This window comes from Rattus norvegicus, chromosome X (genome assembly GCF_021556685.1).
Source record: "Rattus norvegicus strain SHRSP/BbbUtx chromosome X, alternate assembly SHRSP_T2T, whole genome shotgun sequence".
Lineage (NCBI taxonomy): Eukaryota > Metazoa > Chordata > Mammalia > Rodentia > Muridae > Rattus > Rattus norvegicus.
In genome coordinates this window covers 140,408,937-140,423,899 of record NC_141554.1, presented here as the reverse complement: position 1 = coordinate 140,423,899, position 14,963 = coordinate 140,408,937, and the positions used below count along the sequence as shown (strand labels likewise).

Sequence of the window (14,963 nt, the reverse complement as noted above, 5' to 3'; positions counted from 1 at the left end):
CTGTTCTCTTCTTTTCAATGTAGGCGATGAGAGTAGTGGAGAGGGAAGCGGAAGCGGATGTGAATATCAGCAGTGCCCTTCAGAGTTTGAGTACAACGCCACTGACCATTCTGGGAAGAGTGCCAACGAGAAAGCTGACAGTGCCGGTGGTGCCCCTGCAGAGGCAAAGCCCTATCTCCTCGCTGCCCTCTGCATCCTGTTCCTCGCTGTGCAGGGAGAGTGGAGATAATTGTCAAACTCTGAGTAAAAGTGTTCATCATCAGAAAGTTCAAAGGCACCAGTTCTCACTTTTTTTTTTTTAACCATCCTAGTGACTTTGCTTTTAAATGAATGGACAACAATGTACAGTTTTTACTGTGTGGCCACTGGTTTAAGCAATGTTGACTTGTTGTTGACTTTGTTTTTCTCATTCAGTTTGAGGGGACAGGGGCCTCCTGCCTTCAAGTGTGTCCCTCCGCACTCCCCTCCTTTGAGACTCGTGTTATGCGCGGCTAGCGGTGTAGTTACAGAACTGTAGTTAGTTGTGTATTGGTGATCTTGTTTTCTTTGTTGGTTTTTCTCATTTGTGGGGTTTTCCTTTTCCAATTATGGTCTCACCTTGTTTCTCACAAGAAAACCAGGGTCGTTTCTTGGCATGTAACATGTACGTATTTCTGAAATATTAAATAGCTGTACAGAAGCAGGTTTATTTATCATGTTATCTTATTAAAAGAAAAAGCCCAAACAAGCTGAAAAATTTTCCATTTATCCCTGTTGTTTTAGCTGCCTTATCGGGAGAGAAGTGGAGTTGACTTTGGGTTTTCTTTTCTTTCTTTCTTTCTTTCTTCCTTCCTTCCTTTCTTTCTTTCTTTCTTTCTTTCTTTCTTTCTTTCTTTCTCTCTTTCTCTCTTTCTCTCTTTCTCTCTTTCTCTCTCTCTCTTTCTTTCTTTCTTTCTTTCTTTCTTTCTTTCTTTCTTTCTTTCTTTCTTTCTTTCTTTCTTTCTTTCTTTCTTTCATTTGTATTAAGTTAGGACAGAATGTGAAGGCACAAGCAGAGTTCTGAGCCAATTGCCAGACTGTATTCAAACACCAGGACAAGAACAGAATGGGACTTCATTCATAGTTGAAGGTTGGAAAAGACTGCAAATCACCCATTTTTAATGAGTTGAATGATACATAACTCGATTTCTTGAACCCACCCAAACTTAAAATGGACCTCATCCAGAAACGATTCTTGATGTGGTGTACCTTGAAAGAACGACATTCAGGATGGCTTAGGGTGTTTATTGAACACCAGACAAGTTAGGAAGTCACAGTGTACCAATTAGTGCTGACACTCTGTTTTAATCCCAATGGCAGTAGCAAGTGACTAGAGATCTCATTTCTTCCCCGTGTTAGACTGATGCAGCTTTCTTACCCACTGACCACTGTGGGAAGAATACTGTAAAAGGGAGCTATCTGGCAGCTAGCCAGAACTGGGTGGGGTATAACCTGGGCTTAGTGACTAGTGGTCAACCTCCTTTCCGGCCGATTTTGTTTGTGTGTACATACTTGCATTGGTTTTTTTTTTTTTTTTTTTTTTTTTTTTTTTTTTTTTTTTTTTTTTTGGCGGGGGGTATGTTTGTTTTAGATTCCAGTTTTTAAAATAGTGTATGGTTATGTACTTTGATTTTTTTTTGCCTACTCTTTTTGATCAGTCAAATGAAGGACTTAGAGTGGTCTCCATCCATTTGCGACCCATCCCAGCCACGGCGCCCATAGGGAGGAGAGCTGAGTGTTGAGATACGGTGTCTTATCTGTGGGAGGGGTGAAAATAGAGCACGTCTTCTCAGTGACTCTTAGCCACATGGATGGGGTGGTGAAGGCTCTAACTGTTCCCAGGCCAAAGACTATCCACTACCTTGCCCCCTTGGAAGCCCCTTCCTTGTATACAAATAACTGGTCAGAGAATCTGGAGAACATAGACCATTTCAAAATGAGTTCTCAGGTCTTCAGAAAGACAACAACCATGCAAGTCTCTTCCTGCTCTAAAAGTCATTTAGATCACAGAATTCTACTGAACTGAAAGCCCACACAGAGGTGGTTCAATCTTCAGCTGTAAGAGGAAATCTCTATTTTTATATTGAAACAGAATTACTTGATAGCTCAGGGTCTACATTTCATTCAACTTTTTACACCAAATTCTGAAGAATGGTCAAACTAAAAATATTGGGGGCTGTTGTAAACAGAGGCTTAATTTTATTAGAAGTAGCCAGTTATTTATTAAAGCACGATGTTAATAAACTAGGCATATTCCGGCTGGTTGTGTATAAGTGTTTTTTTTCTTAAAGCAAATCACAGAAAATATAACTCCATTTATATAAGAGGAAAACGAGATTGTAAATAGCTGGGCTGCCTTGTGAGAACTTGGAAAAATGTGCTGATAGTTAGAAGTACCTCAGTTGTGAGGAATTTCCTTTTTAGCTTAGACTGCTATTACTTTTACTTGGTAGAAATGAATCTGGTCTCCAAAATATGGCTCAAAGAGTTGTCCCTGTAGACCTTGTTAGATTGTTTTTAATTTAAAACCTTGAACTCTGCCCAGCTGTTTTCTTTCAGTCAAGTCCTCCAACCTAATAACATTTTCCGAATTAAATATTCTTGAAGGTTTCTCTGGACGCTCACTGATTTGTTTTCTTTCTTTACATTTTTTTCCTCTGTGGCCCTTTTATTATTTAAATTGTCTTTTGCTTTTGAACTTGAACTATGAAATAAACAAATCATAGATTTTTTCCATTCAGGTCTGACCGGACAACTTTTGGCTTCTCGCCAGCTGGCAGGCTTTCCCTCCCCACCCCCACCACCCCTCCCCCCAAAAGAGAATAAAGGCAAGTTGAATATTTGAAAACCTTTCGAGTTTAGAGCGGGGAGGCAGAATAAAAGCCTTATGAACAGGACTGACTTCCCCGAAGTTAGCAGCGTGTGAAGGATCTGAGCTTTACCAAGTTATTTATAAAGTACTTTTCTTTCAAACACTTCGCATACTCGACTCTAAGACAAACATTACAGAAGAGCTTGCCAGAAAAGGGAAATACAAGGCAAAAAGAAAAAAGTTCCATAATTCTACTTGTATATTTGTAAAAGAGTGAGCACCTCCTATTTCCGTAAAATCAAAGAAGTGCGAAGAACTGATTTGCACCTTTAAGCCTGAATTAGACTACTTAAAAATCTTAAACGAGTTTTTAAATATGAGTTACATGAAATATAAACTGTCACTTGTGATAATAGATCCAACAATAAAATAAGTAGATGGTGCCATATGTAGTTGGACTTCCCGTTTTGTGTTGAAAGAATATGTTTATTTACATAGTGAAAGAGTTTAGTAACTTAATGACAGTATCTAGTAGGGCAGCTGTTCTCAACCCGTGGGTCACAGTCACTTTGGGCATCAAATGACCCTTTCACGGGGTTGCATATCAGATATCCTCCATATCAGATATTTACATTATAATTCATAACAGTAGCAAAGTTACAGTTATAAAGAGGCAACAAAAATTATTTTATAGCTGAGGGTCACCATAACATGAGGAGCTGCATTAAAGGGTCACAGTATTAGGAAGTTGAAAACCACTGTTCTAGAGGAATGGCTTTCTCTGAGACACACAGATAGACAGATTTCATTGGCAAATATAAAATTATATCTGGAAACAACAGAAAAACACTCAGATGTCCGATCCAGAACTTACTGGGAACTATATTACTGTAACTATATTCTACAATAACCTTGTTAATTTCCTATACTTTTTAACTCCTAACTAAACCTTCTGTATATTTGAAATACTAGTTGAAAAGAGCTGAAGAAGTATCTAGTTGGTAGAATGCTTGGCTAGCATATTTGAGACAACCCTAGATTCCATCTCCAGCACCCAATAGACTGAAGGATGGTGCATATGTTGGGACAAGAACATCAGAATGTCACATTTTATTCTCCAGTTAAGTTAGCTAAAATATATTGATAGTGGAAGACTAATGATAATGGATCTGAGGACACCTACCCCGAGGGCATGCCTTTTCACTGGTGCCATACTTTGATATTTAGTGCACATGGCCCACAATCATCTCAGTGCAGCTTTTCAAGAAGTCAATATTGAATAGAAAGATGGACTATTTCTAATTATGGGGGTACAACTCAAGTGTACCGCATTTGTTTTAAGATTCAGTCTTATTATTACTATTTGAGACAATGCTCACGAAGGCTATTGGGAAGAATACAGTACTACTAGCGATGTTTAGGAATGGGTCAAAGGACCTCTTTTGACCTGAAACATACTTGTACTTCTTTGTACAAAGTACTCTTTCTCTGATGCTCTCTCAAGCTCCTGATGCTTTCAGCATTATCAGGCACCACACAAGATGAGTTAAGAGTGTTAGGAAAATATGTAAATGGATTCTGGTGATTGCATGAAGTTACCTTTTCTATGGATAGGGAATTATTATTATACACAAAATCAGATTTTGTGTAAAATTGAATGTTTATGGCCAGTGTTTGAAGAGACCTCTGAGTTCAGCATTTATTAGTAAAGCCTACAGAAACTTATTTTTCAGCACAAATGTCCATGTGTGGAATTAAAATATACAGTGTAGTGTACTTTTGACATTTCTTTTTCTTAAGATGGCATCTTGCTGTTTTTGCTCAGGATGCCCTTGGCTCCTTGGGTCAAGTGATCCTCCCGCTTCAGCCTCCCAAATAGCTGAGACCACTTGTCTTCCTCATCCACCCTCCTCTGTATCCCCTTGTTCTAGTGATGTGGAGGGAGTCCAGGATTTTGCACATGATAAGAAAGTGTTGTGCAACTAAACGATACACCTGGCCCTATATTTTGAATTTCTTAACAAATTAACAGAAGATTAGGAAAAATGCAGAAGAGCAGTAGAAAGAATAATCATCAATCCCATCAATCTCCTGCATCAACCCCAGCAGATAAAGGCTGATAGTGGACAACCTCAGAGGGGCCATGTACATGGTGACTCCAGAAAGATTACATGATCGATCTTGTACTCAGATCTCTGGAAAAGCCTTTTGCAAGAACTTTGTCCTATTGTTCTTATTCTTGTTTCTTGTATGAAGACGCTAGAACATTTGTGTGTGCACGTAGTCCCACACATACACTCTATGATTGATTGATCATGTATTTTCTAGCACTTAACCCCAGGTAGACCTTACTTACTCTGTCGCCTGTGGACTGCCTTCCTCTTGCTGTCAGTGGCATATGCTTAGGAAATGCAGACTGATTTTAATAATAGCCTAAAGGGAACATAATTAGAAAGGTAAGTCTCCTGCCAAGAAAAAATTACATATAAAATGCATTCCAGAGCCTAAATAGCATTTCTTAGATTTACCACTGCCTGGGATTGTTTTTTTTAAACTCACCACATATAACCAAAAGTGGACCATTAGCCTGTCTTCATGGGCATTCACTGTACAGTGCATTTGGGTATGGGATTGGCCACAATACCAGTCATTGGTAGGCTTTTCTAAACATGTATGTAGATCTCAACTCTGTTTCGATGAAATGTGTCTTTAAAGGCCTTTCATGGCCCTGCTCTAAACTCTCCTTCCAAATGGAATGATTTCTTAAACTCTTCTTTCTGTCTGATCATTTGCCACCAACATTGGCAGCAGCAATTAACAGTCATTTAGACACATTTTAATGTGATGAGAAAAAAACTTTTTGCTATTTAGTTACCTGTAATGTTCTGCCAGAAATAAGGTGGTATCTTAGTATTTTAATGGTGGGGAAAGATACCATGACCACGGTAACTCTTATAAAAGAAAGAGTTTTCATTGGGACTGGCTTACAGTTTTAGAGGTTTAGTCCATTTTTGTCATGGTGGGAGAATAGCAATACTCAGGCAGACATGGTGCTGGAAAAGTAGCTGAGAGTTCCACGTCGTGATCCACAAACAGCTGTGAGAAAGAATTGGACCTGGCATGGGCTTCTGAGACTTCAAAGCTCATCCCTAGTGACACACTTCCTCCAGCAAGTCTACACCCGATCCAACAAGGTCATACCTCCTGATCTTTTCAAATAGTGCCACTTCCTGGTAACCACACATGCAAATCTATGAGCCTATGAGAACCATTCTTATTCAAATCACCACAAGTGGGAAGAACAATGTGATTGGCATTAGGACCAGGCCACATTGATTACCAAACACAGTCCTGAAGATTACAACCATGCAGAAAAGTAAAAGGTCTAGAAGAAGCTAGGAAATTTGTGTAAAGGTGACATGCAAATAATGTCAAGAAGCAGACTGGAAACAAAGCCGGGTCTCCCATCAGAGCTTGTTCTTTTCAAATTCTGCTGATCCTTCTGTGATCTCTTACCTTATTCCATGATATCTGAATCAGTAGGAAAAAATGAAGCTTGTCAAGTTGGCCACCTGTTAAGGTATCCTAGGGCTTTGAGGGAGGGTCAGGGGAAAGGCTATGGGTGGTACTGGGTAACTTGACTGACCTGAGTAAAGGAAGTCCAAGGCCACCTGGAAACAAATTTCAAGCCTCACACAGTGTTTGTTTGCTCCATGGACTTTAATCCCGAAAGAGATCCAGCGATCTTGCATGGTGCCTATGTGACATTAGTAAGCCTGCTCTTAAAGAACCAATCTTTTTTTTTTTTTTTTTTTTTTTTTTTTTATTAACTTGAGTATTTCTTATATACATTTCGAGTGTTATTCCCTTTCCCGGTTTCCGGGCAAACATCCCCCTCCCCCCTCCCCTTCCTTATGGGTGTTCCCCTCCCAACCCTCCCCCCATTGCCGCCCTCCCCCCATAGACTAGTTCACTGGGGGTTCACTCTTAGCAGGACCCAGGGCTTCCCCTTCCACTGGTGCTCTTACTAGGATATTCATTGCTACCTATGGGGTCAGAGTCCAGGGTCAGTCCATGTATAGTCTTTAGGTAGTGGCTTAGTCCCTGGAAGCTCTGGTTGCTTGGCATTGTTGTACTTTTGGGGTCTCGAGTCCCTTCAAGCTCTTCCAGTTCTTTCTCTGATTCCTTCAATAGGGGACCTATTCTCAGTTCAGTGGTTTGCTGCTGGCATTCGCCTCTATATTTGCTGTATTCTGGCTGTGTCTCTCAGGAGCGATCTACATCCGGCTCCTGTCGGTCTGCACTTCTTTGCTTCATCCATCTTGTCTAATTGGGTGGCTGTATATGTATGGGCCACATGTGGGGCAGGCTCTGAATGGGTGTTTGTTCAGTCTCTGTTTTAATCTTTGCCTCTCCCTTCCCTGCCAAGGGTATTCTTTTTCCTCATTTAAAGAAGGAGTGAAGCATTCACATTTTGATCATCCGTCTTGAGTTTCGTTTGTTCTAGGGATCTAGGGTAATTCAAGCATTTGGGCTAATAGCCACTTATCAATGAGTGCATACCATGTATGTCTTTCTGTGATTGGGTTAGCTCACTCAGGATGATATTTTCCAGTTCCAACCATTTGCCTATGAATTTCATAAACTCGTTGTTTTTGATAGCTGAGTAATATTCCATTGTGTAGATGTACCACATTTTCTGTATCCATTCCTCTGTTGAAGGGCATCTGGGTTCTTTCCATTTTCTGGCTATTATAAATAAGGCTGCGATGAACATAGTGGAGCACGTGTCTCTTTTATATGTTGAGGCATCTTTTGGGTATATGCCCAAGAGAGGTATAGCTGGATCCTCAGGCAGTTCAATGTCCAATTTTCTGAGGAACCTCCAGACTGATTTCCAGAATGGTTTTACCAGTCTGCAATCCCACCAACAATGGAGGAGTGTTCCTCTTTCTCCACATCCTCGCCAGCATCTGCTGTCACCTGAGTTTTTGATCTTAGCCAATCGCACTGGTGTGAGGTGAAATCTCAGGGTTGTTTTGATTTGCATTTCCCTTATGACTAAAGATGTTGAACATTTCTTTAGGTGTTTCTCAGCCATTCGGCATTCCTCAGCTGTGAATTCTTTGTTTAGCTCTGAACCCCATTTTTTAATAGGGTTATTTGTTTCCCTGCGGTCTAACTTCTTGAGTTCTTTGTATATTTTGGATATAAGGCCTCTATCTGTTGTAGGATTGGTAAAGATCTTTTCCCAATCTGTTGGTTGCCGTTTTGTCCTAACCACAGTGTCCTTTGCCTTACAGAAGCTTTGCAGTTTTATGAGATCCCATTTGTCGATTCTTGATCTTAGAGCATAAGCCATTGGTGTTTTGTTCAGGAAATTTTTTCCAGTGCCCATGTGTTCCAGATGCTTCCCTAGTTTTTCTTCTATTAGTTTGAGTGTGAAGAACCAATCTTAAATGATCCTCCAGAACAGCCTCCAATGACCATGTTAAAGGGTCCTGGGAGGTACCCTGGCATCTGCAGTTCTGGGAAGGTTCAACTAGCTGAACAATGACACAAACTGATGAGAAAAAACTACCACAATTTCTGTAGGGAAAATCCATACCTACTTTATCAGCTGGGACTCACTCTTGGCACAGGTAAAATCACCTTAAGTTAAGTATGGTCCAATGGGCATAATCTGGGCTTCTTAACATTCCAGCTTCTTTAAAGTTACCACCGGAGTCAGAGATTGGGAAAGGAATAGAAACCAACAGGCACTGTTGGAGAGAGAGAGAGAGAGAGAGAGAGAGAGAGAGAGAGAGAGAGAGAGAGAGAGAGAGAGAGAGAGAGAGAGAGAGATGCATGCAGAAAACCAGAAGTTTACCTGGAACATATCTTTGACTGCTTTTCCCCTTGTACTTTGGGATAAGGTCTGTCACTGAAGTTGGAGCTCCATGTTTCTGCCCCTAGGATAACTCTGCCCCACCAAACCCTTGCTGGGTTACTGGAATGGACCTCTTTGCCCAGTTTTTAACATAGGTGTTGAGAATTTGAACTCAGACTCAGGTCATATTTTCCCAACAGGTACCCTGAGCCAGTCCATAAGTATGCTGTTGTTAAAAAGAGGTTTCTCCCATTGGATTTTGAGCACACTAAAGAAAGGAAAAAATCGAAGAGAGAATCCATGTTTTAGAAATTTTTCTGTTTAAAGCATATCGCCAGTCCAGGCTAGTCATGAAGTTGCCAGGCAGCCAAGGCAAACTTTGGTGCAGCTGATCCTCCTGTGCTGGGTGGCAAGTATGTACCACCACATCCAACTGAGAAGGTATTTTTGACTTGTCATTTACTATCCAGGAAAGGACTCCAAAGCTTGTGTTATGAATAAGTGTTCCAGCATGCCCATTTGACAGTGAGCAGAATGGACCTGATCTAGGTGTACTCTTGACTCTACCTTCCGCTCGCCTATAGGGTACAGAGACATAAACACAGTGCAAACAGCAAGGATTCGGGCTCGACCACCAAGTGAAGAACAAGCGAGACATGGTTTATCAACGTAACCTAGGCTTGTAGAACTGGAAGCTTTTGCAAAAAGAAATTCAGCCATATTCACTGAGCTCAAGACACTGCTACCTGATGGGGGCTAGCCTATAGGAAACACAATCCTTAGGTTAAAGGAAATTCCCAGTAAAATGGCAGGAGATGATATTTGAGGTACTTGTCAGAGATAAGTATTCTCTATTATTTTACTCTGCTCGTTAGGTTATCAGTCTATATGCAAATCAGGCCTCATGGGTTGTAGACTCATATATGCCCCACATTACATAGTGTTTCCCAGTTCCTTTTATGGGGGTCTTAAAACTACATCCATGCAAAAAAAAAAAAAAAAGAAAGAAAGAAAGAAAGAAAAAAAAAGAAAAGAAAAGAAATCCCTGTCATACTGAGAAACAGACTAGAGAGAGGAAGTGCCCACAGGATGGCCAGTCATTGGATAGCAGCAATCTCTCTCTGGGTGTGTGGGCCTTGAAAACCACATTGAACTTGAGGCAAAGACTATAATTTATGACATATTCTTTCCTGGTCTCCATGTGGGAGGGCAAGAGAAAAAAATGTAAAGTGAAGTCTGTGCCCCAAGGAGGCCCCATAGTCCCACTGGAGAGGCAAAGCTGGTCAGGAAACATGGCAATGAGAACATACATTCTCAGCTGGCCTGTAGGGCTCTGGACAGCTGTGCACCCCTATGGAGGGGGAACAGATAATGCTGGTCTCCGTGGGAGGGTAGGATTTCAATAAACAAGCAGAAGAGGGAATTAACCTCAGAGCTCCTGTGGGAAGGACTCATGATGGGTTTTTCCTGTTGTGTGAGTGTTGCCAGTTGCCCCCACCGTGGAACACAGCACTGGCTGCTGTGCAGTCCGTTGCAGGAGGAAAGGCAGGAAGGTGGGGCTGAACGTTGTCTCTGGACCATAAAGGGTGAGTGGGCTGTTGTGCTGGTAGCAAGGAAGGCAGAAAAGAATTGTGCTTTTAAAAAACAAAGCGGAGAGAATGGAGAGACGGTTCAGAAGGTAAGGCTACACTGGCTACTCTTCCAAAGGACCTGGGTTCAATTCTTATCCTCCACACTGCAGGTTACAATCATCTGAAACTCCAGTTCCTGGAGATTCAAAGCCCTCTTCTGGCGTCTGAAGTCATAAGGCATGTACATGGTACACAGATATGCATGCAGGCAAAATACTGGAAGATATAAAATAATAATAAAAAAGAAGAAAACAGCATTGGATATGTAGGAAAGCTTTTGCCCATCATATACAAACAAGTTCCCTATCCAGAAGCACAATAAGCAAATAGCAGAAGAGGTTGGGCTTCCTAGTACAGGACTGGGGAAAGATGGTCAGAATGATGCCCTCAAAAGGCCATGCAAGGACATCTAGAATTCCAATGGATAGGTTTAGAGGTAAGTTCTTGAGCAGAGCACGACGTGATAGTGGGAGTCTGTGACGTGGATCTTTTGCAGTTGTTCCATGGATGAACATTATGTGGAGAAAAGTACTTTCCAGTCTAAGGCAGTTTGGCCTCCTTTCAACCTCTGTGTTTTAGCCTCCCCTAGACAGTCTTGATTTGATTCAACACAAAGGGAAGTCTGACTTCCTATTTTATTTACTTACATTTTTGGTGACAAAGATCTCATATATATTCTATGTAGCTGAAGTTGACATTGAACATCTGATCCTCTTGCCTCTACCTCTTGAGTGCTTTACTTCTTTGTTTTTCTCTTAAATGAGGGTCAATGTGGTCCTTTCCAGTGCAGAGTGGTTGTGAGGATAGACTGGGAATAGATCTTTGGGGATCTGGAAAGGGGAACACTGTTCTAAGGTCATGGGCTAGGGTACAGGGAGCTACTCTGTCATAGAACTTTCCCTAGGTCAGTGACTGTTGTGCAGTCTCTTGCCCACTAGGTGCTTGGAGGAGGCACCATTTATGAGATCTTGTCACTGAACTCTACCTTCTGCAATGAGCACATGTTGGAACATGGCCAGCAGGAACCTCTGCTATGGGGACTCTGAGACCATAACCCCATCAGTCATCTTGATCCATCTTTTTGGTCTATACACACTGTTCATAGTTAGCACGGACTTAGTCTGGCTGCAAAGCCTGTGTCTTCTGCCCAAATCCAATGACAACAGGAAGATTACCTTCACATGAAAACTTTACTGCCCGCCGAGTTTTACTAGGAAATCAGCAGTCTAGACAAGGGTGAAAAACCTTTTGTATCCTGGCACTAAACCCTTGGCTCAATCCTGAGTACAGCATTTACTAAATGTAGTGGTGTCTATAAGCCAAGCACACAGGGGAGTGGGAGAACAAGAGAATCAGAAGTTCAAATTCATTCTCAATAATATAGTGAACCCAGATTAGCCTACTTTCCACTGCTTTTTTAAAAAAGTAAGGGAGAAAAAAATGAGGGTAGGAGAGAAAAGAGGAGGGGAGGGGAAGAGGAGGAGGGAGGGGGAGAAAAGAGGGACTTGAAGGGAGAGTTTAAGTCTGTACTAATTGTGTGCACACAACCATGGGAAAAATACAAATACTAGGTCTTTTCCATAGGTGGCAAGCAGCACACTCAGGTGATCCTCAGCTGCCTACCCTCTGTCCCACTCTTCCCACCATATTCCTGCCAGGTTCTGAGTTTCTGGGAAAGTACCATCCACACTTTATAGATTATAGTCTTTCTCTCTTGGTCACATAGCAAAGGGACACCAGCCCCTCTGGTTCCAGGGTTGATATGGATCAAAGAGAAACTCTGTAGAAATGTTGCCCAGTGTCAAATTCCTAGCTACTGTCTCCAAAAGAATCGAAAGTTGTGTTTAGAAGAGCGGTAGTTGAGAAGATATAGGCTGGGGTTAACGAAAGACAGGGACTCATTAGATGGTTGTCATCTTTCCTCTCAGGCTGACTCTTGAGTCCTCAGTGGTTTTTACAATCAAGCCTTTGGGGGAAATCAATAAAAGAAAACTTTCAGGGAACGTCAACCCACTGTTTCTTTGCATAGCAATAGTCTAATGGCACTCATATCTGAAATAGTCTGATGGCACTCATATCTGAAATAGTCTGATGGCACTCATATCTGAAATAGTCTGATGGCACTCACATCAGGAATAGTCTGATGACAATCATATCTGGAATAATTTGAAGTGATCTTCATCACTGAGTTCAAGGTAGGGAAATCTGTAAGTCAATTTATCAGTTGTACTCTCCTTCAGGGAAAATATATTGTATTGTATAATTGAAGACATTTGGTGGGAAGGCAGAGACAGGGTCTGCCCATGTAGTTTCCCTAGTTTTGTTCAGAGTGATACAAGGTCAGACTCCAAAGTGTTGGCATGACAGATGAACACCAGGACACCGAGGTCAACATGGGTAGCGGCACTAGATGAGTGTCTTAGGAAGTTTTCTGGATATATTATGGGGGCAAATGTAACACTTTTTTATTTTACTTTTTGCTGCTATGACAAACACCGTGATCAAAAAGGAACTTGCAGAAGAAATGGGTTTATCTCCAATCTCAGGTCACAGTCAGTCTTTGAGGGAAGTCAACCAAGAACTCAAGGCAGGGTCTTGGAAGCAAGAACTGAAGCAAAGACCGTGGAGTAACACTGCTTACTGGCTTGCTTCCCTTGTTCATGCTCAACCAGTTTCTGATATAACCCAGAGGTAACACTTCCAACACTTCCAACAATGAGCTGGGACTGCCTATATCAACCAGCAATCATGAAAAGGCCCCCGCAGATATGACCATGGGTTAATCTGATAGACACAAGCCTTCAGCTAAGACTCCCTCAGCTAAAACTAGGCTGTGTCAAGTTGTTAGCTGAAGCTAATTAGAAGAGAGACCTACAAATTTATGTGGCCTATGGGGGCCGGGCTTTACCCATTGCACAAATACTGATAGGACGCTATGTGTCAAGCATTGTGCTAGACACCGGGGATGTGTGAATGAAGGAAAATAGACTTGGCATCCATTGTGGTGGTTCTCATCCCTAGGAAGAGAGATTAAATGATCATAGCAGTGAAAGTAATTACAAGGGGAAATAAGACCCTTCCAGCACAAAATAATCCAACTAGGGCCTTAGAGAACCCTACCTCAGTTACCAATTATGGCAGCATCTGACGTCTAGGGCAACCCTCCCTCAACTTGGGCATACTTGGACTCCTGAGAGCTTGATGAACCCAGCTCCAGATTTTCTGATTCTGCAGGACAGGAATGGAGCCCCATCAGTTGTATATTTATCAAACTCCCATTGAGATGACACTTAGAAAATCACTGGTCCAGTCAAAGGGCTTTGGAGCTCTGCAGTCCTATTGCGTAGTCATTGGGGTATCTGCAGAGAAATACTTGCAGGAGCAGAATGAGGTAAATTGCCTTAGACTACTAAATTTCTTGTCAATCTTTCACATTGCTAAATTGAACCAAAGCACTCACTGTCCACTGTGCCTGCCATACCCTAAGATCCAGAAAAGGCCAGAGAAGTGGGAAGCATGTTATTTTAGAAACTATCATGGAGTCCCCTGTGCAGGATCAGTCTGTAAGGGAAACTTAAGTGAAAGTTAGGGTATGGGACTGCTATTAGACCAGGACTAGAGGAAAACAAAGAGTCTAGGAGATCTCATTGTCCATCCTTTGTATCATTTTCTGCCTCATGGATTAGAGAGTGCTTTCCTCATGTAATTAGTTAAAGACTGTGATGTTGGATAAGATGTTCTTTGTTAACACCAATGGCTTATGCTCTAAGATCAAGAATCGACAGATGCGATCTCATAAAACTGCAAAGCTTCTGTAAGGCAAAGGACACTGTGGTTAGGACAAATCGGCAACCAACAGATTGGGAAAAGATCTTTACCAATCCTACAACAGATAGAGGCCTTATATCCAAAATATACAAAGAACTCAAGAAGTTAGACCACAGGGAGACAAATAACCCTATTAAAAATGGGGCTCAGAGCTAAACAAAGAATTCACAGCTGAGGAATGCCGAATGGCTGAGAAATACCTAAAGAAATGTTCAACATCTTTAGTCATAAGGGAAATGCAAATCAAAATAACCCTGAGATTTCACCTCACACCAGTGAGAATGGCTAAGATCAAAAACTCAGGGGACAGCAAATGCTGGCGAGGATGTGGAAAAAGAGGAACACTCCTCCATTGTTGATGGGATTGCAAACTGGTACAACCATTCTGGAAACCAGTCTGGAGGATACTCAGAAAATTGGACATTGAACTGCCTGAGGATCCAGCTATACCTCTCTTGGGCACATACCCAAAAGATGCCCCAACATATAACAAAGACATGTGCTCCACTATCTTCATAGCAGCCTTATTTATAATAGCCAGAAGCTGGAAAGAACCCAGATGCCCTTCAACAGAGGAATGGATACAGAAAATGTGGTACATCTACACAAGGGAATATTACTCAGCTATCAAAAACAATGACTTTATGAAATTCATAGGCAAATGGTTGGAACTGGAAAATATCATCCTGAGTGAGGTAACCCAATCACAGAAAAACACACATGGTATGCACTCATTGATAAGTGGCTATTAACCCAAATGCTTGAATTACCCTAGATGCCTAGAACAAATGAAACTCAAGATGGA

The 14,963-nt window shown here is 41.6% G+C and overlaps 1 protein-coding gene and 1 long non-coding RNA gene across 4 annotated transcripts in view; one reads left to right on the top strand and one right to left on the bottom strand.

Moving 5' to 3' along the window:
* Gpc4 (glypican 4) overlaps positions 1–736 on the top strand; it is a 109,709-nt gene extending 108,973 nt beyond the window's left edge. Inside the window, exon 10 of one of the 2 annotated variants that reach the window (XM_087600012.1) lies at positions 24–736. In XM_087600012.1, the coding sequence (XP_087456138.1) occupies positions 24–229 (206 nt within the window). In that variant the 3' untranslated portion in view covers positions 230–736. 2 annotated transcript variants of the gene reach the window in all.
* Positions 1–14,963, bottom strand: part of LOC102550607 (uncharacterized) — a 178,937-nt gene that overhangs the window by 81,162 nt on the left and 82,812 nt on the right. For both annotated transcript variants that reach the window (XR_015646771.1, XR_015646772.1), the window contains exon 4: positions 5,187–5,263. This is a non-coding gene — a long non-coding RNA (uncharacterized LOC102550607). The remainder of the gene's footprint in view (positions 1–5,186; positions 5,264–14,963) is intronic.